The 27114-nt window shown below is 46.4% G+C and overlaps 1 protein-coding gene across 1 annotated transcript in view; it reads right to left on the reverse strand.

Moving 5' to 3' along the window:
• Nucleotides 1-27114, reverse strand: part of REV3L (REV3 like, DNA directed polymerase zeta catalytic subunit) — a 166219-nt gene that overhangs the window by 100678 nt on the left and 38427 nt on the right. Inside the window, exon 4 of the mRNA XM_061623630.1 lies at nucleotides 19543-19703. Within this exon, the coding sequence (XP_061479614.1) occupies nucleotides 19543-19703 (161 nt within the window). The remainder of the gene's footprint in view (nucleotides 1-19542; nucleotides 19704-27114) is intronic.

A 27114-nucleotide genomic window follows, 5' to 3' on the forward strand; every position in this document is an offset into this window, starting at 1 on the left:
CCCTGCACAAACCATTCCAAACAGGTCTGCTTGCTCACTAGATCTCTGCTCTATATCAAGCTAAGCTCTATCAGTTGCAGCTAATTAAAAGTTGTGGCCAATTTAAACCCACTTTACCTTGCTCTGCGCTGGGTGCACAAATAATGTCTATATGTATAAAGCTATCAGAGGAACCAAATTTCTGCTTCCTGATACGCTATTTCATGACAGCAGTTAATGTCAACAGTGGCTGTATACTCTAGTCAGCATGGATTTTTCACATTCCACAATGTTAAATTGAAAATACCACCATTTTGATGCTTCCCAGAAGCTCATTTCAAAACAAAAGCGTACAAAACTTATAGTCCTGAACTCAAAAACACTTGCTTATCAACCCTTTAAATTTTCATGGAGATACCCAAAACAGTCAGAGATAATTAAGAGTTTGAAGTGTAAAAAAAAAAGGGGGGGGAACTAGACCCCTTTTGGACTTTTTTCTGTCAGAGTTCTCATAATTAGTTGAAATTAATTAAAAATCAGCCATGTTCACAGAGTACCTGTAATCTTATTACTGACCTTGTCCCATACTCTGACCTCTATCTTCTGCTGTTTAAAAGTTCTAAAAATGCCTGGCTGATTTTTAATTAATTTAAGAAATTTTGCATTGAATGATAGTGTCGGGCATGGTCAGTAAGAACCAACTCATTCGAAAAGCCAGACTCACAGCTGCTTGGCTTGGCTAATCAGGGGGCGACACCAACATCAGACTTTTATTTTACTTAAGACAGTCATGGCTTCCCCCAAAGAAACCTGGGAAGTGTAGTTTGTGAAGGATGCTGACAGGAGACTCCTATTATCCTGACAGAGCTCCAGTGCCTACAGTGGTTTAACAGTCAGCTGCTCTGACTGAAGCTCTGTGAGGGGAACAGGGCATCTCCTAGCAACTCTCAGCACCCTTCACTAACTACACTTCCCAGGATTCTTTGAGAGAAGTCATGGTTGTCTAAGGTGAAATAAAGTTCTGCGGTAGATGTGGCCAGGGACAGCTTTGGTTTAAATTTGGGTGGGAGACTACATGTGCTTGCTGTAGAATAAAAAGGTGGGGGAAACCCTGAAAAAGAATGATACTGTTCACAATGTTTTCCTTTTGGAATAGAAGGGGGCTTCTCCTCTGCCCAGTGCCCACCCATCCAATTCCTCCCCTCCCTGCCCTCTTCCTCCTCTCCCCCAGGTCAGTTTCACCTAACCTAGGCATGATTGCACAGGAGTAAATCCCACTGAACTCAAAAAGCATGTAAATGCTCAAACCTGCCCTTTTCCCTCTCCCTTCCTTCACCCCTCCCTTCCCCTCCCCCATCCCCTCCTCCTCCTCCCCCATGGTCAGTTTTACCTATCGTAAGCATGATTGCCCTATTCATAGGGTCGCCATAAGTCAGAATCGACTTGAAGGCAGTCAATTTAATTTTCAAGCATGATTGCACAGAAATAAATCCCACTGAACTCAATAAGCATGCAAATTATCAAACCTGCCCTCCTCTCCTCCTCCCTCCCATCACCTCCCTTTTGCCGCTTTCCTCCCCCTTCCTTCACCCCTTCCCTTCCAATCTCCTCCTTCCCCCTCCTTCTGCTTCCCTCTATCCCCTTCCTCTGCTCCCCTCTATCCCCTTCCTCCTTCCCTCTACTCTCCCTTCCCCCAACCCCATGGTCAGTTTTACCTATCCTAGCCATGATTGCATGAGAGTAAATCCCACTGAACTCAATAAGAATGCAAATGATCAGACCTGCCTTTCCCCTCCTTTCCCTCTCCTCTGCTCTTCCTTTTTCCTCCTCCCCTGCCCACTGCAGGCCTCCTCCCCATGGTCAGTTTTACTTAACCTAAGCATGACTGCACAGGAGTACATACCACTGAACTCAATAAACATGCAAATGATCAAACATGCCCCCCTCCCCATCCCATGGCCAGATGCACCTATCCTAAGCATGACTGTTGTTGTTATGTGCCTTCAAGTCGATTACGACTTATGGCGACCCTATGAATCAGCGCCCTCCCTGTTCAGATCTTGTAAGTTCAGGTCTGTGGCTTCTTTTATGGAATCAATCATCTCTTGTTTATACTTCCTCTTTTTCTACTCCCTTCTGTTTTCCCAGCATTACTTTTCTAGTGAATCATGTCTTCTCATGATGTGTCCAAAGTATGATAACCTCAGTTTCATCATTTTAGCTTCTAGTGACAGTTCTGGTTTAATTTGTTCTAACACCAAATTATTTGTCTTTTTCGCAGCCCATGGTATCTGCAAAGCTCTCCTTCAACAGCACATTTCAAATGAGTTGATTTTTCTCTTATCTGTTTTTTTCACTGTCCAACTTTCATATCCATACATAGAGATTGGGAATACCATGGTCTGAATGATTCTGACTTTAGTGTTCAGTGATACATCTTTGCATTTGAGGACCTTTTCTAGTTCTGTCATAGCTGCCCTCCCCAGTCCTAGCCTTCTTCTGATTTCTGGACTATTGTCTACATTTTGGTTAATGACTGTGCTGAGGTATTGATAATCCTTGATAAGTTCAATGTCCTCATTGCCAACTTTAAAGTTACATAAATCTTCTGTTGTCATTACTTTAGTCTTTTTGACGTTCAGCTGTAGTCCTGCTTTAGCGCTTTCCTCTTTAACTTTCATTAGCATTCGTTTCAAATCATTACTGGTTTCTGCTAGTAGTATGGTATTGTCTGTGTATCTTAAATTATTGATATTTCTCCCTCCAATTTTCACACCTCCTTCCTCTTGGTCCAATCCTGCTTTTCGTATATGTGCTACATATAGATTAAACAAATAAGGTGATAAAATGCATCCCTGTCTCACACCCTCTCCGATTGGGAACCAATAGGTTTCTCCATATTCTGTCCTTACAGTAGCCTCTTGTCCAGAGTATAGGTTGCGCATCAGGAAAATCAGATGCTGTGGTACCCCCATTTCTTTTACAGCATTCCATAGTTTTTCATGATCTACACAGTCAAAAGCTTTGCTGTAATCTATAAAGCACAGGGTGATTTTCTTCTGAAATTCCTTGCTCCGTTCCATTATCCAACGTATGTTTGCAATATGGTCTCTTGTGCCTCTTCCCTTTCTAAATCCAGCTTGGACGTCTGGCATTTCTCGCCTTTGCTGTAGAATCTTGAGCATTACTTTACTGGCATGGGATATTAAGGCAATAGTTCAATAATTGCTGCATTCCCTGGGATCCCCTTTCTTTGAAATTGGGATATATATTGAACTCTTCCAGTCTGTGGGACATTGTTTAGTTTTCCATTATTTCATGACAAATGTTTGTCAAAATTTGGACAGATTCAGTCTGAGTAGCTTGTAGCAACTCTATTGGTATGCCATCTGTTCCTGGTGATTTGTTTCTTTCAAGAATTTTAAGAGCAGCTTTCACCTCACATTCTAAAATTTCTGGTTCTTCATCATACGGTTCCACCGTGAATGAATCTATTATCCTGACTTCTCTTTTATAGAGTTCTTCAGTGTATTGCTTCCATCTTCCTTTTATTTCATCTCGGTCAGTCACTGTGTTCCCCTGTTGATTATTCAACATCCTTACTTGTGGTTTAAATTTCCCTTTCATTTCTCTAATCTTTTGGAATAGGGCTCTTGTTCTTCCCTTTTTGTTGTCCTCCTCTATTTCTATAAAATAACTATTGTAATAGTTCCCTTTGTCCCTATGTACTAGTTGCTGTATTGTTGCATTTAGGGTTCTGACCGTGTTTCTATCTTATTTTGCTTTTGCTTTCCTTCTCTCTTTAACCATTTTAAGAGTTTCGTCAGTCATCCATTGAGGTCTTTCTCTCTTTTTAACTAGAGGTATTGTCTTTTTGCATTCTTACAGGGGAGTAAATCCCACTGAACTCAATAAGCATGCAAATGATCAATCCATGCTCAGCAAACTTGCACAGGATCCCATTTCTTACCCCCTGGATTAAAAAGCAGAGAAATTCACTAAAAAGCAAAAAATGTAAGAACGTACCTATAGCCAACATATATTTCTATCAAACTTTAAAAAGCAGGGAAATTGGGCAGCTATAGTGAATGCACCAGGGGAGTAGGAGACCTGACCTCCTCTCTGAGATATTGCACTGCCCTACAAATATGTTAAAATGAAACACAATTTAGGTTGGTCTTCCACAATCCAATCCACTTCCTCTGTAGCTTGGAAGAATTTGGTACTGTCGTGGAATTTACGACTGAGCATATGGTGAGTATGAACACCTGCAACCAGCCCAAATAACAGAAACAAGATTGATCTTGTTTTAGCAGGGTGGAAACAACAATATTAAAACAGCTGATATAGTTCAGATAGTCACTTTAAATATGTTTGATTTACTTTGCAATTTTAGTGAAGTTTCCTATAGTAAATCATTCTCTTTTGCTTCTGTGAATATGTGAAATACAGCAGCACTTTGTAACACTAAAAAAAAAGGTCCAAAAACAATTGTTGAATAATGGCACTGTCTGTTCTGCAGAATAGTTTCCAATGGACATGAAGAGTGTCTCAGTTTGCACAAGATAAAACAGTGGGAGATGAAATATATTCTAGCAAAATTCTAGGTGTGCTCTATGTTTTTAACTGACCATGCCCACCTTTCCTTAAGTGGAGTAGTTTAAGCATAGCTGGCTGAAAACATGCATCTTGGGCAGGCCAAGTTTGTTTTTTTCCAACAGCTAGTCATTGCTTAAGTAGCAACATATAGTAATCAGTCTAATTTTACATCAAATGGGAGTTTCAGATTCAACCGTTAATGAGCCCAAAATAGAAATAGAGCATAACCTCCAGTTTGAAATAAAAAGGCTGTCTTCACCATCATATGACATTGACCAATAAAAAGGCTTTGAAATTAATAAAAATAAATATGACACAGATTTCAATAATGAGAGAAATATAATTTTCCAGATTAGAATCTCTGTAGAAACAGTAGCAACACAGGAAAGAAGCAAAGTAAGAAGAACACAAACAAACATATAAAAATGTAATTCTTCATCTTTGGAGATGGCATGTGTTGCCACCACTCACCATATGCTCAGAAGCACATTACCAAATTCTTTGAAACCACACAGGAAGTGGATTGGACTTTGAAAGACCAACCCAAACTGTGTTTGCATTTTTACCAATTTGTAGGGCAGCACAATATCTCAGAGAGGAGGTCAGGTCTCCTGCTCCCTTGGTACATTTACTATAGCTGCCCAATTTCCCTGCTTTTTAAAGTTTGATAGAAATATCTGTTGGCTGTAGGTATGTTCTTAAACCCCAAGGTTTGCTAAAAAGGGCAGCTTTACCCTTCCTGAAACACAACCACAAGCTCTGTTTCCCTAGGTTAAAGAAAGGCCAGGCTGTTCTAGGTGGGAAAACAACAAACAAAAAAGACTTGCCTGGAAGTCGCAGCCCCTTGCTTAGATTAAAAGCAGCCAAAAGCTTAAACAGCCCCGCCCCTCGCTCAGGAAGGAAGCCTGCCTTCCTGCCTTCAAAGGAAGGAAGCCTGAGAGAACACTAAAGAGTTAAGCCCCAGCTGATATTTGAGCCATCAGCCTCAAGTAACACATCATTGGCTGGCAGCAGTAGCTGGGAGGAACCAGCCACACATATAAAGTCAGAGCACCCTAGCGAGGGACCCTGCTCCACGAGCTAGAGGGAGCCCCAGCTGATGAAGCGTCAAGGCCCCAGCTGACAAAGCGTCAAGGCAAGTTAAGCAGCAGAGCGAGTTCGGCAGCAGGGCAAGGAGGCCAGGGCCCCCCACTCTGCCCGTCTGTTCCCTGACCTCAACTAAACCGCAGTCTCCAACCCATTGACGTAATAAACCTTAAACAAAACTATGCAGGTAAGAAGCCAGCAGGGGTGTGGGGGCTTTCCAGTGTTTTGCACCGCCTGCAGCATGTACGACTATTTGCCTGTTGGACAGAAGTCGTGGGTGTGATCTCGGTGCAATGAGCTCCTGGCTCTCCGGGAACGACTTCATTTCCTGGAGGCCAAGGTGGCGGACCTCAAAAAGCTGAGAGAGGCAGAGAGGTGTGTGGAGGAGGCCTTCAGGGACGTTATAGCTGTGTCCCACTCCAACGATGATAGCTCTCCTGCTATCATGGAGAACGATGGTCTCGGGGAAGGACAGCATCCAGCTGAGGAAGAGGGAAACGATCCCTTAGAAGGGACCCATTCCTTGGGGGATGAGCAGCTATCCTCTCGTGCCGAGGATATATCTCCAGGGGGTGGAGGGATCCTTGTAGTGGGTGATTCGATCATTAGGAACATAGACAGTGGGGTGTGTGATGGGCGTGTAGACCGCAAGGTGTTTTGCCTGCCTGGTGCGAAGGTTGCGGATATCGCCCGTCATTTAGATAGTTTGGTAGACAGTGCTGGGGAGGAGTCAGTGGTTGTGGTGCACGTTGCCACCAATGACATGGGGAAATGCAGCCGTGAGGTCCTGGAAGCAAAATTTAGGTTGCTAGGTAGGATGCTGAAAGCCAGGACCTCCAAGGTGGCTTTCTCTGAAATGCTACCGGTTCCACGCGCAGGACCAGCCAGACAGGCCCAGCTTTGCAGTCTCAATGCGTGGATGAGACAATGGTGTAGGGTGGAAGGGTTTGGATTTGTTAGGCACTGGGGAACATTTTGGGACAAGCCGGGCCTGTACAAAAGGGACGGGCTCCACTTGAACCAGAATGGAACCAGACTGCTGGCGCTTAACATTAAAAAGGTAGCAGAGCAGCTTTTAAACTGACTGAGGGGGGAAACCCGACAGGAGCTGAGAAAGGTCCGGTTCGGAATAAACCTCCCCCCTGGGATAAAAACCAAAGAAATGATGAAATTTTAAAAGGGGTAGGCCTAGAAGTAGGCATTGTGAGAGCAGGGGCACAGGATATAAATTCAGAAGAGCAAAATTACCACAGGCCAAACCACAAGTGCCAAAGACACTTGAAGAGAGACACTGCTTACAAGTGCCTGTACGCTAATGCTAGGAGCCTCCGAACCAAGATGGGAGAACTGGAGTGCTTGGTCTTAGAGGAGAGCATTGATATAGTGAGCATAACAGAGACCTGGTGGCATGGAGAAAACCAGTGGGATACGGTTATCCCTGGATATAAACTATATCGGAAGGACAGGGAAGGACGTATTGGTGGCAGAGTCGCTCTATACGTGAAAGAAGGCATTGAATCCAGCAAGCTGGAAACCCCAAAAGAGGCGGACTCCTCCACAGAATCGTTGTGGGTGGTGATACCATGCCCCAGGAGGGACTTAATACTGGGAACGATCTATCGTCCCCCTGATCAAAATGCTCTGGGAGACCTTGAGATGAGATATGAAATTGAGGAAGCATCCAAACTAGGAAAGGTGGTAGTAATGGGTGACTTCAACTACCCGGACATAGACTGGCCGCATATGTGTTCCAGTCATGACAAAGAAGCAAAGTTTCTAGATATTCTAAATGACTATTCCCTAGACCAGTTGGTCATGGAACCGACCAGAGGGACGGCAACCCTGGACTTAATCCTCAGTGGGGACCGGGACCTGGTGTGAGATGTAAGTGTTGTTGAACCGATTGGGAGCAGTGACCACAGTGCTATTAAATTAAACATACATGTAAATGGCCAATTGCCAAGAAAATCCAACACGGTCACCTTTGACTTCAAAAGAGGAAACTTCACAAAAATGAGGGGATTGGTAAAAAGAAAGCTGAAAAACAAAGTCCAGAGGGCCACATCACTCGAAAATGCTTGGAAGTTGTTTAAAAACACTATATTAGAAGCTCAACTGGAGTGCATACCGCAGATCAGAAAAGGTACCGCCAGGGCCAAGAAGATGCCAGCATGGTTAACGAGCAAAGTCAAGGAAGCTCTTAGAGGCAAAAAGTCTTCCTTCAGAAAATGGAAGTCTTGTCCGAATGAAGAAAATAAAAAAGAACACAAACTCTGGCAAAAGAAATGCAAGAAGACAATAAGGGATGCTAAAAAAGAATTTGAGGAGCACATTGCTAAGAACATAAAAACCAACAACAAAAAATTCTATAAATACATTCAAAGCAGGAGACCATTTAGGGAGGCGATTGGACCCTTGGATGATAAGGGAGTCAAAGGTGTACTAAAGAACGATAAGGAGATTGCAGAGAAGCTAAATGAATTCTTTGCATCTGTCTTCACAGTGGAAGATATAGGGCAGATCCCTGAACCTGAACTAACATTTGCAGGAAGGGATTCTGAGGAACTGAGACAAATAGTGGTAACGAGAGAGGAAGTTCTAGGCTTAATGGACAATATAAAAACTGACAAATCACCGGGCCCAGATGGCATCCACCCAAGAGTTCTCAAAGAACTCAAAGGTGAAATTGCTGATCTGCTAACTAAAATATGTAACTTGTCCCTCGGGTCCTCCTCCGTGCCTGAGGACTGGAAAGTGGCAAATGTAACACCAATATTCAAAAAGGGATCCAGAGGGGATCCCGGAAATTACAGGCCAGTTAGCTTAACTTCTGTCCCTGGAAAACTGGTAGAAAGTATTATTAAAGCTAGATTAACTAAGCACATAGAAGAACAAGCCTTGCTGAGGCACAGCCAGCATGGCTTCTGCAGGGGAAAGTCCTGTCTCAGTAACCTATTAGAATTCTTTGAGAGTGTCAACAAGCATATAGATAGAGGTGATCCAGTGGACATAGTGTACTTCGACTTTCAAAAAGCGTTTGACAAGGTACCTCACCAAAGACTTCTGAGGAAGCTTAGCAGTCATGGAATAAGAGGAGAGGTCCTCTTGTGGATAAGGAATTGGTTAAGAAGCAGAAAGCAGAGAGTAGGAATAAACGGACAGTTCTCCCAATGGAGGGCTGTAGAAAGTGGAGTCCCTCAAGGATCGGTATTGGGACCTGTACTTTTCAACTTGTTCATTAATGACCTGGAATTAGGAGTGAGCAGTCAAGTGGCCAAGTTTGCTGACGACACTAAATTGTTCAGGGTTGTTAAAACAAAAAGGGATTGCGAAGAGCTCCAAAAAGACCTCACCAAACTGAGTGAATGGGCGGAAAAATGGCAAATGCAATTCAATATAAACAAGTGTAAAATTATGCATATTGGAGCAAAAAATCTTAATTTCACATATACGCTCATGGGGTCTGAACTGGCGGTGACCGACCAGGAGAGAGACCTCGGGGTTGTAGTGGACAGCACAATGAAAATGTCGACCCAGTGTGCGGCAGCTGTGAAAAAGGCAAACTCCATGCTAGCGATAATTAAGAAAGGTATTGAAAATAAAACAGCCAATATCATAATGCCGTTGTAGAAATCTATGGTGCGGCCGCATTTGGAGTACTGTGTACAGTTCTGGTCGCCTCATCTCAAAAAGGATATTATAGAGTTGGAAAAGGTTCAGAAGAGGGCAACCAGAATGATCAAGGGGATGGAGCGACTCCCTTACGAGGAAAGGTTGCAGCATTTGGGGCTTTTTAGTTTACAGAAAAGGCGGGTCAGAGGAAACATGATAGAAGTGTATAAAATTATGCATGGCATTGAGAAAGTGGATAGAGAAAAGTTCTTCTCCCTCTCTCATAATACTAGAACTCATGGACATTCAAAGAAGCTGAATGTTGGAAGATTCAGGACAGACAAAAGGAATTACTTCTTTACTCAGCGCATAGTTAAACTATGGAATTTGCTCCCACAAGATGCAGTAATGGCCACCAGCTTGGATGGCTTTAAAAGAAGATTAGACAAATTCATGGAGGACAGGGCTATCAATGGCTACTAGCCGTGATGGCTGTGCTGTGCCACCCTAGTCAGAGGCATCATGCTTCTGAAAACCAGTTGCTGGAAGCCTCAGGAGAGGAGAGTGTTCTTGCACTCGGGTCCTGCTTGCGGGCTTCCCCCAGTCACCTGGTTGGCCACTGTGAGAACAGGATGCTGGACTAGATGGGCCACTGGCCTGATCCAGCAGGCTCTTCTTATGTTCTTAAGGTTGTTTGCCTATTAGTGAATTCCAGAACAGATTGTCTTATAAAGTTGTTTTCAGCACAACTGTAAGAAAGTAGCAACTAAGTTCAACTAAGATCAATTGGGCTTGCTTGCATTGTAGCCATGGAGTCTGTCTCTAAGTAAGTTTACTCAAAAGTGAGTTCCACTCAACTTAATGAGATTAAATGCCAAATAAATATGGACACGATTGCAATCTTAAAGTTACATAACTTTGCCTGGTCCAAAGAACTTTGAGTCAAGGAGGACACCTAGCACACAGTGATGTGCTGACAAAGACCCTCTCCATTGCCTCAGAGATAAACAAAGGTCAGCAGTAGCACCTGGAGAACATGGAGGCAGAGAGAGTGGGAGCAAGTCTCTCCTTGGTCCCATAAGTATACACTCCTTTCAGAAACTTGAAAGCAGAAAGGATTGAGGGTTGTTAATTGATTCTCTGACTATGTGAAAAAGTGCCACATTCCAGTCATTGCTACTTCAATAAGGAGATCCATGCTAGAAAAAAAGGAAGCTCTTTTTTGGTCATCTTGGACCTTAGTGCCTGCTGCCCTGCTGATTTTGGACTGTTCATATCATGCTGATATCTAAGGAACATATTAAAGGCAGCAGCATGAACCCCTTTTATCTCAGTGGATTGCCAGCAGTGGAGAATAAAGTATCACATAATCACTGAATAGTAGAGTTGGAAGGAGCCTATAAGGCCATTGAATCCAACCTCCTGCTCGATGCAGGCATCCAAATCAAAGCATAGCCAACAGGTGGCTGTCCAGCTGCCTCCTGAAAGCCTCCAGTGTTGAAGAGGCCACCACCTCCCTAGGTCCTTGGTTCCATTGTTGTACCGCTCTAACAGTTAGGAAGTTTCTCCTGATGTTCAGTCGAAATCTGGGTGCCTGTAACTTGAGCCCATTATTCCGTGTTCTGCACTCTGGGAGAATTGAGAAGAGATCCTGGCCCTCCTCTGTGCGACAACCTGTAAGTACTTGAAGAGTGCTATCGTATCTCCCCTCAGTCTTCTCTTCTCAAAGCTAAACATGACATGCCCAGTTCTTTCTGTTTCTCCTCATAGGACTTTGTTTCCAGTCCCCTGATCATCCTTGATGCCCTTCTCTGAACTTGTTCGTTTATCTGCATCCTTCTTGAAGTGTGGTGTCCAGAACTGGACACAGTACTCAAGATGAGGCCAAGCCAGTGCTGAGTAGAGGGGAACTAGTACTTCACATGATTTGGAAGCTATACGTCTGCTAATGCAGCCTAAAATAGCTACTAAACTCAAAAGGTGCCTTAGAAACTGCAACCCAGTGGGTTTTGTCCCACCTTCCCATCTTGAAATGACACTTCAAGATGTGTTAGATAATCATCTGTTATCCATTGAGAATGTACCATTGGTATCACCTGAAGGGTGATTTTCTTAGGTAGTCCGACATCACGTGGGATATAGCGCCATCTAGCATCCGAAGGCAAGAATGGATCGAAGTCAAGACCTGGGGCATCGAGCCCCTCCCACTCCAGTTCATTCGTGACGAGACCGAAGTGAGAGACATATCTGAAAAGACAGAAAAGGCCAAAGGGCCTCACAGCAAGGAAACAGTGTCCCAAAACATAACCCAAAGATCGCAAGCATATTAAACAGGTCCAAATTGGTCTTGACTTGGTAAAAAAGTTTAAATATTATAACACTGAAGAATAATAAGTGGTAAGGTAGCAAAAAACCCCCAATCCTCCAGAAAGGGAGGGCCGTGATGTTGGACTACCTAAGAAAATCACCCTTCAGGTGATACCAATGGTACATTTTCCTTAGGTAGTCCGACATCACGTGGGATGTACCAAAGCAGCCCCTAATAGGGAGGGACCGCCTCTTGGCTACTTAGCAGAGATAACCTGTTGTAAAACACGCCTCCCGAATGAGGCATCAGCAGAAGCGTAACGGTCTATCTGTCTTATGAAAGAATTTAGGGTAGACCATACAGCCGCTCTGCAAATCTCTGCTAGAGGAGCATTGGTTGCGAAGGCAGCCGTAGTGGCAGCTGACCTAGTGGAATGTGACGTTATGTTACGAGGCACTGGCAGCTGAAGGGACTCATAGGCCAATGCAATACAGGCACGCAACCAACAAGATAACGTAGAGCTAGACACCTTTTGCCCCAGAGTACGCGGGTGAAAGGATACAAATAAGGAATCCGTTGACCGTATGTCCTGGGTGCGAGACAGGTAGGTCTTGAGGGCCCTCCGGACATCTAGCGAGTGCCAGGCCTTCTCGAGCGGATGAACAGGATCCGGACAGAACGAAGGCAAAACAATGTCTTGGTTACAGTGGAACGCCGAAATGACCTTGGGACGGAAGGAAGGATCTAGACGCAGTACCACTGAGTCCTTATGGAAAATACAGAGATGGCGGGCCGAGGACAGCGCCCCCAACTCTGAGATTCTTCTCACCGAGGTGATCGCCACGAGGAACAGGACTTTGAAGGTCAAAAGACGTAAAGGCACAGATCGAAGGGGCTCAAAAGGAGGGCGCTGCAGGGCTTGTAGGACCTTTGATAAACTCCACGAAGGAAAGCGATGACAAACTGCTGGCGACAGTAGGACGGCCCCCTTCAAAAAACGTTTGACCAGTGGGTGTGAACCCATAGGAATATTAGGAGATGCGACTGAGAGAATAGATGAAATGGTGGCGGCGTGGCGGCATAAGGTGTTAGGTTTCAGTCCCATCTTCAGGCCTCTATGTAAAAATTGCAGATGTTGAACCTTGGCCTGAGATGGTAGAACATTTTGAGAGTCACACCAACTAGTGAAGGTAGACCAGGTGCTTTGGTAGACCCGAGAGGTCGACTGCTTTCGAGACGTGAGAATTGTGTCCACAACTTCCTTAGACAGTCCCCAGTGAATCAAATGTCCGCGTTCAAATGCCACGCTGTCAGATTGAGCCATTCGGGATCCGGATTGCAAATCGGGCCCTGAGATAGAAGATCTGGTCTGAGTGGCAACCTCCAAGACTCCGTCACTGAAAGGGAGAGCAGGTCAGAGAACCACGTCCAACGAGGCCAGTACGACGCTATCAGGATCAGATGGGCCCTTTTGCGTCGCAGCTTCCTGATGGTCCTGCCCAATAGCGGTATCGGGGGGGAAAGCATATAGGAGGCCTGCTGGCCACTGAGTCAACAGTGCATCCGTTGATTCCGCGTCGTTGTCCAGATACCTGGAGAAGTAGCGAGGAAGCTGGTAATTGTGACTGGATGCAAACAGATCCACCGAGAGGCTGCCGAACCATCGTTGGAGAAGGCTGAACACCATGGGGTGTAGCTTCCATTCTCCCGGGATCACCTGTTGTCTGCTGAGCCAGTCGGCCGCAATGTTTAAAACACCTCGGAGATGTTCTGCTCTCAGTGAAAGTAGATGTATTTCGGCCCATTGGAAGAGTTGAGACGCTTCTGCCTGGAGGCACCGTGACCTGGTGCCCCCTTGTCTGTTCAGATGTGATTTCACACAAGTATTGTCTGTGCGAATCAATACGTGGTCCAGAAGGAACAAGGGTTGAAAATGCCGAAGAGCCAGATGGACCGCTCTTAGTTCCAGCCAGTTGATATTGTGACTTGCTTCTGTGTTGGACCACACTCCCTGAACATACTGGGAATTGCAATGGGCCCCCCATCCGGACAGACTGGCATCTGTGGTGAGTATGGTCCTGTCTGGTTCTCGGAACGGGGTTCCCAGTCTGAGATTTTTGGCCGTAGCCCACCAATGGAAAGAGGTCCGCAGAGATGGGTGCAGGTGGACCGTACGGTGGTTGGACGTGGCAATGTCCTGTTGGAAAGGAAGTAGGGCCCACTGTAAGGGTCGAGTGTGGTGCCGAGCCCATGGCACAATGTGAATGGTCGAGACAAACATCCCCAGAGCCCCTGCCAGAAGCATTAAGTCCACTCTCGAACGACATGCGAGGTGTAGAGCCATCTCTGTGATGGCCGTAATACGATCTGGTGACAAAAAGATCATGGCCTGCGTGGTGTCTAGAATTGCACCCAAATGTTGTAATCTCTGAGTTGGTAGTAGTTGACTTTTGTCGTAGTTGACCAGCCAACCATGGGTGCGTAGAGTCGTAAGAGCAGAGTGAACATGAAAGAGGGCCAAATCTCTGGAACTCGCTCAAATCAACAGATCATCCAAGTAAGGATAAATGTGGACTCCCTGGAGGCGGAGATAAGCCACCAGGGTTAGCAGCACTTTGGTGAATACTCACGGGGCCAACGAGAGACCGAAAGGCATTGCTCGATATTGGAAGTGATGGGGGCTGAAGGCAAATCGCAGGAAACGTCTGTGGGTTGGACAGATGGGCACATGAAGGTAAGCTTCTTTGAGATCTATGGAAGCCAGAAAATCCCCTTCGTGTAGCGCCTCTACAATTGATGCCAGGGACTCCATCTTGAACCGTCGGTATTTCATGAAACGGTTGACAAATTTGAGATCTAGAACCGCCCTCCATGACTGATCTCACTTGGGAATAGGAGGGAGTAAACCCCTTGTGCTCTCTCCTCCAGTGGTACAGGTTCTATTGCAGCTATGTCGAGAAGATGGGTTATGGCTTCCCGCATGATCCGGCACCTGTCTCGAACTCTGGGTAGAGTGGATGGAATGAACCTGTCTGGAGGGGTCAACCAAAATTCCAGTTCGTAACCATGGAGGAATAGATCTCTGACCCAAGCGACCTGTGTCAGACATAACCAGTGACTTGCAAACATTAGCAATCTGCCCCCCCCCAGGGAAAGCATCAGTATTGTCTTCGCTGATGAGCTCCCCTGCAATAATTTGAAGTTGAGGCCCCTTGACTTCCCCTGTTCTGTGCTCTGGCTTGGACACGCTGCCTGTTCCAGGATCCCCTGGAGGAGTGGAAACCAGAAGATTGAAAGTCACGGCCTTGCCCTGCAGGCCGCGCTCCTCGAAAGGGCTGAAAGGAGCGATATGGGGTGAAACGTCTGAAAGCCCTACGATCCTCTCTCTTAGAAGTGGCCAATACTGGCTTTCGGCTGTCTTTAGGGTCTACCAAGACCGCCTTGAAGGCTTTGTCTCCGAAGAGTAAAGACCCAGAAAAGGGTGCTCTAGACAAGTTGCCCTTGACTGTAGAATCAGCATCCCAGTGCCTGAGCCAAAGGGTACACCAAGCTACCACCTGTGAGGCTAGAGCTCGTGCTCCCAGCTGGGTGGCATCCAGTGTGGCATCGGCTAAGAAGGCTGCTGTCTTGTGTAATTTTACCAGGCCCTTGCAGAGCTTGACAGGGTCTGGTTTGGGATCATCCAAGAGTTCGTCTAGCCACATCATAGCCGCTCTTGAAAATATGGAAGCTGAAGCAGACACCTGAATAGTAAAGGAAGTACCCTCATGGTTTTTATGCAAGGCGTAGTCCATGCGGCGTTCAAAGGGGTCCTTTAGTTGTGATTCCCCTTGCTTTGGAAGGAGCGAGCGCGAAACCAAACTGGAGACTGGCTCGTCGATGTCTGGAACAAGCAAGCGATTCATAAAGTCCGGGTCCAGTGCATAGAGCCTTTTGGCCATAATGGAAAAGCGGCGTGCCTGCAGAGGATGATCCAGCTCTTCCTTGGCCAGTTTGCCAATGGGGTCCAGCACAGGAAGGTAATGATCCAATGATTTTGGAGACTTAAGGACTTTAGCCCCTTTCATGGGGGGGAGTGGTAGATTCGGGCTGTGTAGTTTGAAGGCCCAATGTGTCCAAAGCTCTGCGAGATAGCGGAAAAAAGTCGGCCGCATCAAATAGGCGATATGAGGTGTTCTCCTCGAAGTCTGCCTCGTCACTCCACTCATCCCCTTCGGCTTGAAGAGAATAACCTGGGTCCTCCAACCCAGGGATGCCATCTTCAATCCTGCCTCTAGCAACGTCAAATGGGTTGGGCGAGGGGAGCGGTACCACATCAGAACAGCCACATGGGGCTGGGGCACAGGAAGGGTGCTGTTCGCTGTGCTGAGTCAGTGGAGCTGTCTGGACTCTCGACTGATCTGAGAAGAGGCTTAGGATATCTTTCAACTGCATCAGGAATTCAGGAGACAACTGCAGTCCTGGTACAGAGGCAGGTAGTTGCCCTGATAGTGGACCAGCAGGCGGTTGTGTTTGTGGAGGAACAGCAACAGTGGGCTCACTGGTCTGGAGTGGCAGGCTGGATTGTGAGTGGCAGACTCCAGGCTGGTCAGGAAAACCCTCGAAGTCAGCCTCAGATGACCCAGCTGGAGAGTGAAAGAGTGCTGTCAAGTGCTCTTGGTTAGCAGCTTGAGAATGTGGCACAGAAATGTAACGTGTGTTTTTGGTGGCACTGAGGCGAGACAGGTGTTTCGTTTTAGCCACGGCCTTGGAGTGCAGCCTGGACAGTTTTTGATTTGCAGACTTATGATGCGAGGACTTGCAGGGTCTCTTAGCCGCTGCTGAATGTGTATCTGAGTGTTGATCTGCCATTCTGAGCGCCCAGCAATGCTATATATATATATATATATATATAAATACCAACACACGCACAGAGGTGGGAGGTGCGGTGCGGCAAGGGACTTTCACCAACACACGGTATATATAACACCAACACACAGAGGTGGTGGGTGCGGTGTGGCGGAGTACTATCACCAACACACGCACAGAGGTGGTGGGTGCGGTGTGGCGTACAGTTCCAATATGCAGCTGCGGCGCAGGTAATTTCAAGGTGCAGTCCGAATATGCAGTTGCTGTGCAGAGGCACTTGTTGTAAAAATAAGTCCTACAGGCACTTGGATAGCCTGACTAAATAACTGTACAAACAAGTGAAGGAGAACAGAAAGGGCAGGAAAAATGGGCAGATCAAAATGGCGCCTGCGAAAAAGGGTGGGAATTTCAATCAAAATGGCAGCCGGGAAGAAGGCACAATGGCGGGTAGGCAAGGGTTGTAGTGCTCCAGAAGGCCTATAACGGACGCGGCAGGAGTCAGGCAGACAGATAGGGGAGGAGGAGCAAGAGAGAGTTCCAAGCGCAGCAAGTGACGTGCTTTACAGTAAAGGCTGCGAACTGGTAAAAAAGAGCCGGGGGGGGGTCCTCCCACAGCCACCTGAAAAGCCTCAAGGCAGAGAAATGCCAACAGAGGAGCCGCGAAAGCGAGCTCCAACCGCTACTTGCTAAGGGAAGCAGCCGCCTTTCGCCACAGCCCAATAGCAGCCCCTGCCGAAAAAACGGTTGTTAAAGGAGCCGCAACCGCAGCTCGCTGCGAGGCAAAAAATAATAAAAAAGGCAGCAGCCGCCAAACAGCAGTTGATAAAGGAGCCGCAGCCATGGCTTCTGGCAAGGCAAAAAACAATTAAAAAGGCAGCAGCCGCCGAAAGCAGTTGTTAGAGGAGCCACAGCCGCGGCTCCCTGCGAGGCAAAAAACAATTAAAAAGACGGCCGCCGCGTGAAAGTGGCGGCAAGGCAAAGCAAGGGCTGAAGAGAGAGCTGCAGCCGCGGCTCTCAGAAAGGCTCATCCAAAGGGAGAGGTGAGCCCAACAAAATCAGTCGTCGCCTGTGGAAGGGAGACCGATGGAGAAAAAACAGGGAAAAAACGGGCTGAAGAGAGAGAGCCGCAGCCGCGGCTCTCAGGGAAGGCTCATTTCAGAGAGACGGGAGCCAAAAGGGAAAACGGCAGCCAACGGATTCCCCAACAAAGGGACTAAAAGGGGGAGGCAAAAATGAGTTAAAAATAAAATTCCCCCCCCCAAAAATAACGTCCCGGATATATAAAGAGAGGGTGAGGGAGAAAGGAAACAAGAAGAAAAGTACAATCCCACACACTCCAACTTAGCTAGCTAGCAGATCCAAAAGCCTCGAACGAAGGAAGGCAAGAATGAACTAGAGTGGGAAGGGCTCGATGCCCCAGGTCTTGACTTCGATCCATTCTTGCCTTCGGACGCCAGATGGCGCTATATCCCACGTGATGTCGGACTACCTAAGGAAAACACAGCATATTTAAATAGGCAGAGAATTCAGACAACTGGTGAACTGCCTTCAGACCTAGTCCTTATTGTGTTTAAGAGATTTATGCTCCTATTATCTATGCTGCTAGTGGTAATCAGAACTTGGCTAGCAGGTGAAAAGGGGACACAATCAGTGTACTACCCACTCTATTCTAATCCATCTGCTATATGAACAAATTCTTCTTGATAAATATAAGACATCTCACATTATATTAAGCCTGCTTTCCCAGCATAAAATGTGTCCTATCTTGTGTGGCCAGTAGCACATGGCAGGGTGGGGTAGTGGCACTTATTTGGCTTCTTGGCAATGAAACTGCTGCTACTTACCAGGAGTGGGAGGGGCAAAATAGGGAGGTTGGTGCTGTGCAAATGCACTGGCAGAGCCAATATGTTGTTCCTGCCAGTGTGTTTTTCCCCACCACCTTGCCACTCACACTAAGCAGCAGCAACTCTGCTGACAGGAGGTCAGGTAAGTGCCATCAGCCCACCTTGCTGTCTGCTACTGCCTGTGGCAGATTTCCTAAAGTAGAGATAAAGCTCCTCTCCATTATATATATACAAAATGCTTATTTGCCTGCTGCCTATGTTCCTGCAGCTGCTGGGATGGGAAGAATGTACAAAGAATGTGTCAGCATCTGGGGTGGGGCTAGCAGAAGTGTTCCCACTCCTCCCGTTGTGTATTCAGTGAATGCAAGAGGTTGCGATTAATGTTAAGTCTTATCAGCGTGGGCAGTTATATGATCTAGGTAGTGCAGATTTGTAAATAAGCACACAAAAGTACTAGCCTGAAAAAAATAATACTAGCCTGCTGGAGCAGCCCACTACATTTCTATACAGTAGGCCCCGCTTTTCGGCATTCCGCTAATACGCCAGCGCCAGCAGGGCGATCAGCTGTAGCACAGGGAGCTCCAGCCGCCGCGCTCCATCTGACAGCAATCAGCTGTAGCGTGCGAGCTCCCCACGCTACAGCTGATCGCTGTCAGCTGGAGTACAGCGGCTGGAGCTCCCCATGCTACAGCTGATCGCTGTCAGCTGGAATACAGTAGGGTTCCACTTTCCAGCAGTTTTCGCTTCTCAGCGGGGGACTGGAACATAACCTGCCGTATGAGTGGGGCCCTACTGTACTAGATGTGGAGGAGGGGGCTTCTGTCTTCTGGCACCCTACTTGATCTCTATGTTACGCACAGTGGAGGAATACAGCAATTCTCCACATTCACCTACACAAAATTCCATGCATGCAATTCCTTGACATCTACGACAGCTGGGCTAGTGCTTAAATACAAGGCTGTAGAAGTTGGAAAATAGTTCTGTATATCCTAGAGTAACCTTCTAATATGACAAAAATGACCCTAAGAGAACCCAAGATGTATAAATTGGCTTTCAATGCAGGAAAGTACTATGGGTTCTTTTTTTGTTCAATTCAAACTACATCCCTACACATCATATAGTGTATATTAACAGTAAAGAATAGTATCGAAAATACATGTTATTACAAAAGCAGGATCAATTATCTCCATTTTTATGTCAAAAAAAGTCTATTCTAGAGATGTGTCCAAAACTACACAATAATTTTTATGAACTGCATTTACACACCTTTCTTCTTTGCCTTCCTAAACTTGACAGCAGCCAGGTTTATTAAATTCATTCCATACAAGTTGTAATCTATAAAGAGCTGGAGGAGGTAGGGAATATGAGCTTCATGAGGTTGATAACTTTTATTCATTATGGCTCCACCTTGTAGAAGCTCACACACTCTATAATGGGAAAAAAGTTAGAAATAGAAAAATATTACCATGTTATTGAATATTCCAGCATTATACTTAAGAGATCAATATGGGAACCGAAACTAGAACTACAAGAGAGACTTTCCCTAGTACATAGAATTATAGCTAAAGAGCCAAAGTTTTAGGCACTAAACCTATGATACAAATAACTGATTTACATGTGTCTGAGGAATTCATAGATGCAGCTGTTCACAGAAATTGTTTGCATTTGTTTTAGCAAAAAGAAACTGCATGCAAGTATAGCTAGTTGCAGGTTTCACTGCTGCAGCTCTGGAGAGAACTGTGGCAGCTTGGTTTGCATGCGTAGATCCCTTTAACTAAATGCATGTAAAGAGCTTATTTGAATCACAGTCTAAGATTCAAACTCACAACAGAAAGGTATATAAGCACCTGTGTAAATTTACAGCAAAACCATAAAGAAAAAAGGGTTACTAGGATAAACCAAAAACCGACAAGTTTGCAAAACTCCTCAAGCCTTAAAGTGCAATCATGAGTTTATTTCCTATTAATAAGGACAGCTTCCAACAAGATTGTTTGAAAGTGATAAAACATACCTAAATAGGGCAGAGTTAAACTTGTTTTATCATTTTTTGGTTTCTTTATTTTTTATTTCCTATTAATAAGGACAGCTTCCAACAAGATTGTTTGAAAGTGATAAAACATACCTAAATAGGGCAGAGTTAAACTTGTTTTATCATTTTTTGGTTTCTTTATTTTTAATATCTGAAATATAAACTGAAATTCTTACCATTCTATTCTCCAGGGTTCCTGGAGAACAGTCATTGGCTTTGGGATGGCACCTCCCTCTGGTACAGCAGGCAAGGTACACTTCAGATGACCTCACCCTGGGGGGAGGGGCCATCCCATTCTCTCCAGACTGGCTGGACAAGCAAAGATTACCCCTCAACCCCGACAGCTCTGTCCAAGCGTAGAAGCCTAAACATTTGTTGGTCCCCAACCTCAGCAGAGCTGAAGGAAACAGAATAGGAATAGGCCATGCGACCCAAAGGAACTGCTAAAACCTGGAAAATATGCATAACCATAGTGACAAAGAAAATGCTAGGAAATCCCTGGGTGACCCTAACTACCTCCCCACATGTATGGCACTGGCAGAAGCCACTTAGACCGACAGGCATAACCAGAAGACCTAGAATGAAGAGGAAAGGACTGTCCTCCAGGAACCTCCGGGAATAGAAATTCATGGTAAGAATTTCCATTTTTCCCCAAAGGATCCTGGAGACTAGTCATTGGGACATACCAGAGCTCCTAACAGGGTGGGGTTCTGGGAATGCAGGTCATGTCCTAACCACCCTCTGCAGGACTTTCCGACCGAAGGCTGCATAGGTGGAAGCCCAGAAGTCAATCTTATAATGTCTAGAGAAGGTGTGAACTGACGCCCAACTACCCACTCTACAAACATCTAGGATGGGGAAACTACCTTTGCATGCTGCTGAGGTAGAAGAGCCCCTCAAAGAATGAGCCATTAAATCCCCAAGGGGGGGGGTCCCCAGAGCCTGAACTATAGCCTGCCTAAGCCAGCGAGAAATCAAGGGGGAAGAAGCCTTCCATCCCAGAGCTGTCTCCCCAAAAGAAACAAACAATGCCTCAGACTTCCTAAAAACTGATGTCCTATCCAGGTAGAAGCGAAGAGCTCTACACAAGTCCAGAGCATGCCAGGCCTTTTCCCTATGAGAAGATGGATTTGAACAAAACAATGGGAGAACCGCCTCCTGTGCCCTATGAAACAGTGAGTTAATTTTGGGAATGAAAGGTCAGTTCTAAGAACCACTTTATCTTGAGTGAAAAATACATGACTGGTTATCAGAGGAAAGAGCTTCGAACACTGACACCTGACAAGCTGATGTAATTGGGCTCCTGCTGGGAGAAAGGGCAGGATATAAATCAAATAATAAAATAAATAAAAAATAAATTGCCACCAGGAAAACTGTCTTCATTGTAAGAAACTTCAATTCAGACGTGGTTAATGGCTCAAAGGGAGGACTCATTAGCACTGTCAAGACCCAGTTGAGGTTCCAAGAGGGAAAGAGATGAACCACTGGAGGATTCCTCAGGCCCATCCCCCTGATAAACCATCTAAAAAGAGAATGTGTAGAAATAGAAAAATCTCCTTTGCACCCCAAGACACTGTCAAGGGCTGCCACTTGGCACTTAATTAGTGCTAAGGTCTTTGTCCAACCTGAATTGAAGAAACTCCAGGACATCCAACATGTTTCTGGAGGAAGGGTCCTTCCCCCTAGCCTGTCACCAAGTAAAAAAGGCCCTCCATGTAGAACAGTAAGTCTGGTTGGTGGGAGCCTTTCTAGAAGCTGGCAGGGTGTCCAATACTGACCCTGAAAACCCTAACTCAGTTAACCAGAGCTGCTCAGCTACTATGCTATCAGTTGGAAGAACTCTGGTCTGGGATGAACCACTGGTCCCTGTCTCAACAAATCCTCTCTGGGAGGCAGAGTCCATGGATTCCTTGAGGCCAAGTGCATGAGTTCCAGGAACCACAGGCTCCTTGGCCAGTAATGGGCTTTCAGAATCACTTCTGCCCTCAGCAGTCTTATCCTCCTGATTGTTTGCAATAGGAGGCTGAAGGGGGGGGAGGCATAGAGCAGACCCTCCGGCCAAGTCACTGATAGAATATCCACCCCTTGTGCCCCTTGAGACTAGTATTGAGAGAACAACCGGCCGACTTGGGCGTTGTGTGGATTCACAAAGACGTCGGTGATCGGAAACCTGAACTGCCCGGTTACCTAGAGGAAGACCTCTGAATGTAGCTGCCATTCCGAGTTGGACGTTGTGGTCAGGCTGAGTCAATCTACCATCACATTCTGAAGCCCCACCACACGTTCTGCCCTCAAGGACAACAGATGCAACTCTGCCCAGCTGAAGAGGCACTGAGCCTCCCCCATCAAGGACCTTGACCTCGTATCTCCCTGATGGTTGATATATGCTTTGGCAGAAACGTTGTTGGTCCTCACAAGGACATGGTATCCCTTGATGTGTGGTGTAAAGGCCAACAGTACCAGTTCCACTGCCCGCAGCTCCAGCTAAATGATACTCTGTTTAGTCTCACGGGCCGACCACACTCCCTAAGACACATGAGTCTCCAAGTATGCTCCCCAGTCCAACATACTGGCATCTGTCATGATCACCTTGCAGAGCAGAGTTTGCAGGCTCACCCCCTGCACCAGCCAATAGGGGTCCAGCCACCACCTCAATTGTTGACGTAGGACTGGTGAAATCGGGATCATCATGTGTCTTGCCTCAAAAATCTGTGATTGTAGTGACAGTAACTTTGAAGTTGTGGCCAAGAGTAAAACTGGGAGCAGCTTACCAACTCCTGACAGGATACCAGCATGCCCTGCAGTTTGGCCAAAACCATCAGGTCCATTGAGCCTGAAGTTATCACCTCCTGTGTTAGAGCCTGAATTTTGGAGACCCTCTTGTCAGTAAGCTGAAGCCAGAAACTCCTTGAATCTATCAGCACCCCAAGATGAGTAATCACCTGAGTCAGAGCACTGCTGTCCATGCTTACTACAAACCCATGCCTCCAAAGGCAAACAAGTGTGGTTTCCACATCCCTCTTGCACTGAACCTTTGACGGGGCCCTGATGAGTAGGTCATCTAGATATGGGTGCACCCTCAACCCGAGTCCTCAGGTGTGCCGCTAAGACGACCCTTGGTGAAAACCCTGGAGAAGGAGGTGAGCTGAAGGGAAGAGCTCTGTACTGAAAGTGGTGCTGACCAAAATAGAAGCACAGGTATCTTCTGTGTTTCGTGTGGATGGGAATGTGAAGATAGGCCTCTGACATGTCTATGGATGCCATCCAGTTGTTCTGAGTGATGGCCTCTGAGATGGATTTGAGTGTTTCCACCCAGAAACGTTTGTAGGTCACCCTCCTGTGCAGCCATTTGAGATCAAGGATGGCCCTAATATCCCCATTTTTCTTTGATATCAGAAAGAAAATGGAATACACCCCCTTCCCCTATTCCTGAATTGGAATGGGTTTAATTGCTTGGATCGCCAGGAAATGACTGATGGCAGTACAGAAATACCAATGTTTGTCCGGTTTCTTGGGCCGGGGTGCAGCCACAAATTTCTCTCTTGGCTGTCTGGAAAACTCCAAGGAGTAGCCGTAGGAAACTACCTGTCTGATGTGGGACCCACCTGTCTGTCGTGGCCCCAGCCCACAGGTGCACAAACGGGAAGCATGCCCTCTATGGCTCCTCACGAGGCTGGGGACCTGGTGTCATGCAGATTGATCCTTCTTTGCTCCTGAACAGTAGGAGGGTGTGTATTGAGGTTGTGAGGAAGGTGCCCTTGACAATGTGTTCCAGCAAGATTTGTAGCCTCCTGAACAGCGCTGTTTGTTATACGGCCTGGAGCTTTGAAAGGATTGAAGTTGCCTGTATTTGCAGTCATCTTTCTTGGTGCTCGGGAGAGCTTTTTGTTTGTCTCTTGTTTCCACCAGCACCTTATCAAGGGGATCCCTAAACAGCCTGGAACCCACCAAAGGAATAGCTCATGAGATGATTCTGGGACCCAGGATCCACATCCCAGCTGTGCAGCCCAATGTTGTGATGTGCCACTGTACTAGCCACTATTGCTCTAGCACTGAACTGCAAGGCATCTCTGGAAGATTCTGCTTGGAAAGTCTGTGCTACAGAAAGCTTCTTCAGCATGTCCTTATATGTATGTATGGAAACATCCTCCCTGGAAGTGAGCTCTTCTGCCCAAAGCTTGCAGGCACGTGCCATCACTAATGTAGCTGCTGGGGCCTGGAAGACAGCTGCCTCAGCCTTAAAGTCCCTCTGTAGCTCCACTTCTATATGCTTGGCACAAGCGTCTCTAGGACACCCCTCTCTTTCTCTGTCAGGAAGACTGATAATGATGATAAAGTAGCCATGGGTGGGTCCAATGCTGGAGTCTTCAGTTGTTCAATCACTTTCACAGGGAAGGAGTAGTGCTTGTTGTCAGGTTGCCCATTCTTGTCTCCACAGGTCATGAAAGGAGTCTGGAAAGGGAAGGGTGGCCATTTGTGGTTGACCATCTGAAAATGCTGACCTGGAGCCTTTCGAAGAAGGTGTTGAGGTTTCGGTGTCCTTCTCTTGTTCTTCTGGAAGTTCCAGGATATGCCTAGCCTTAGCCACTAATGCTGGAAAAAAATCTGCCTGGAAGGGTCTGCCTTTGGGAGGACAGAACCTTCAGTTCTTCCTCATAGAGCTCCTCCTCCTCCTCCCTGTCCTCAGAGGACGACAAGCGCCCTGAGTCAGACAGTAAACCAAGAGCAGCTGCCACCGCCTTACTATGCCTCCTTTTCCTGCTCTGTAAGCTTTTTCCCTTGGCAGTTGGTTTGCCCTTTGCAGCGTGCTTATGGCCCTTACTGCTGCCTCTCTTGGGCTCCAGGGACAATTGGGAAGGAGGGTGAGTGGGAGAAGGACAGAGGAAAGGAGGAAGGAACCAGAGAAGGAGACCTAGTTCACCTCTTCTTCGCATGGGCACTCTTCTGGGATTGCTTCCCCTTTCCACTTTTCTTTATCTTTCCCCGTGCAGAGGGGCATTGGAGAGTGAGCCCACAGCAGAGGATAGGCCAGCAGACTGTAAGGATCCCACTCCCTGTACTTCCTAGACCACTATGCCTTTTATTCATTGAAGAAATGTAGGAAACTCCTGCTGCCCCGGAAAAGGCAAATTCAGTACTCACCCCCTTCATTTGTTGACTGTGTGCATTTGGCGCCAAAACCTGGCCATGCCCCTCCTCCTCCTGAAGGCCAGAGGCTAAGGCCTCCAGTCCTGCTCTGCCGTGGCACCCCTGTGTGTCGTGGCCCCACCCAATCTTATGGTGGGGTTTGGGTCTCCCAAAAAGCAGCTCCAGTCCTCTGCGGCTGCAGCAAAGTGGTATTCCGCACTCTGAGCGACAGCAGGAGAAGGCTCAGTGAAGCGGCAGCAGCTGCTTGCTCTGAATGCAGTCGCACCTCTGCTGAAGACGCAGGCTGCTGCAAGCTCCCTCTTTGCACTGTCAGTGCTGGTGGCTATGTGAAGTCCTCCCCCCATCCTCGGCTAGGAATGACTAGGTGGGAGGGGTAGGGAGGTGGAAGCAAGATGAAAGACGAAAGATGAAAAAAGATGAGGTTTTAAAAGGAAGAAAGCTGCTACGCTCTTAAGGAGCTCAGCAGGACCTGACCGATCGCTGCAGCAGGCAGGGCTGGTCTGGAGAGAGCAGGATAACCCCTCCCTCCAGAGTGAGGTCATCTGAAGTGGACCCTGCCTGCTGTACCACAGGGAGGCGCCATCCTGAGGCCAATGACTGGCCTCCAGGAACCTCAGGAGAATCTCCCATTTTTGGTACTTTTTCAAAAAGACATTCATGTTGTTTTGATACAATTCTATTTTGCACCATTTTTCTTTATCTGCAGTTCTCTGCATCTCTTACTCAGACTGCTGCTTAATCTTAATGGCCACAGTAACCCATGATTTTGTCAGTGTCACATGCTACATATGACATAAGGATGTCACAAATGCCAAACATAAATTTAATAATAAATAAATCATATGGCTCACCACAGCCAACCAAATTAACAGCAGTGCTGGAAGACGAAGTTAGAACTGTGAAAATAAAGAAGGAAAATGGCAGCAACAGCCAGGGGAACAAAAGGATACCAAGCAGTACTGAAATAATGCAAGCATTCACCAATGCAAGTGTGTGTTTGGTAATTTGTTCAACTGTATTGTATGTGCAGCTCCTGAAGCAAATACTGAAGCTAGAGAACATTTAGCACAGCTGTACACCTAAGCAATATTCTGCTTTTTCCTACGTAAATACCTGCGGATGCATAGGTGTATTCTATAAACCTATGCACATTTTCATCGTCGGCTATAAACTTTATTCTTACTTCCTGACAGGCTTTGCAAATAGCATTGACGCTTTTTGTTCCATAAAGAACTCATTTCAATGTTGGTTTCCCTGTTGTTTCCCTAACACTGAAAAAAAGCTTAGCTTGCTTACTCGCACTGTCAGACTTAACAATAAACTATCGTTTATGAGAATGAGCTACAGCAAGCCCCAAGTTTGCGTGCTCCCTCCTTTCCTCTCATTTTCTGACACAGCCAACAATGAGATTAAATACTTTTGTTCTGTTTTTTATTAACTGTAGTTTAACATTATATTTGGACCCTGAACTAGGAACACAGGACGCTGCCTTATATACTGTACTGTTTTCAGACTGGAGTCTTTCTGAGCCCTACCTAGAGATGCCAGAGATTGAACCTAGAACTTCTTATACGCAACACATTGGCTCTACTATTGAGCCACATCTCTCCCTATAAAAAAGGCCCTCCTCTCAAACTTAAAATGTAGTTAGTCTTAACTAT

Source organism: Rhineura floridana, chromosome 4 (genome assembly GCF_030035675.1).
Source record: "Rhineura floridana isolate rRhiFlo1 chromosome 4, rRhiFlo1.hap2, whole genome shotgun sequence".
NCBI classification, from domain to species: Eukaryota; Metazoa; Chordata; class Lepidosauria; order Squamata; family Rhineuridae; genus Rhineura; species Rhineura floridana.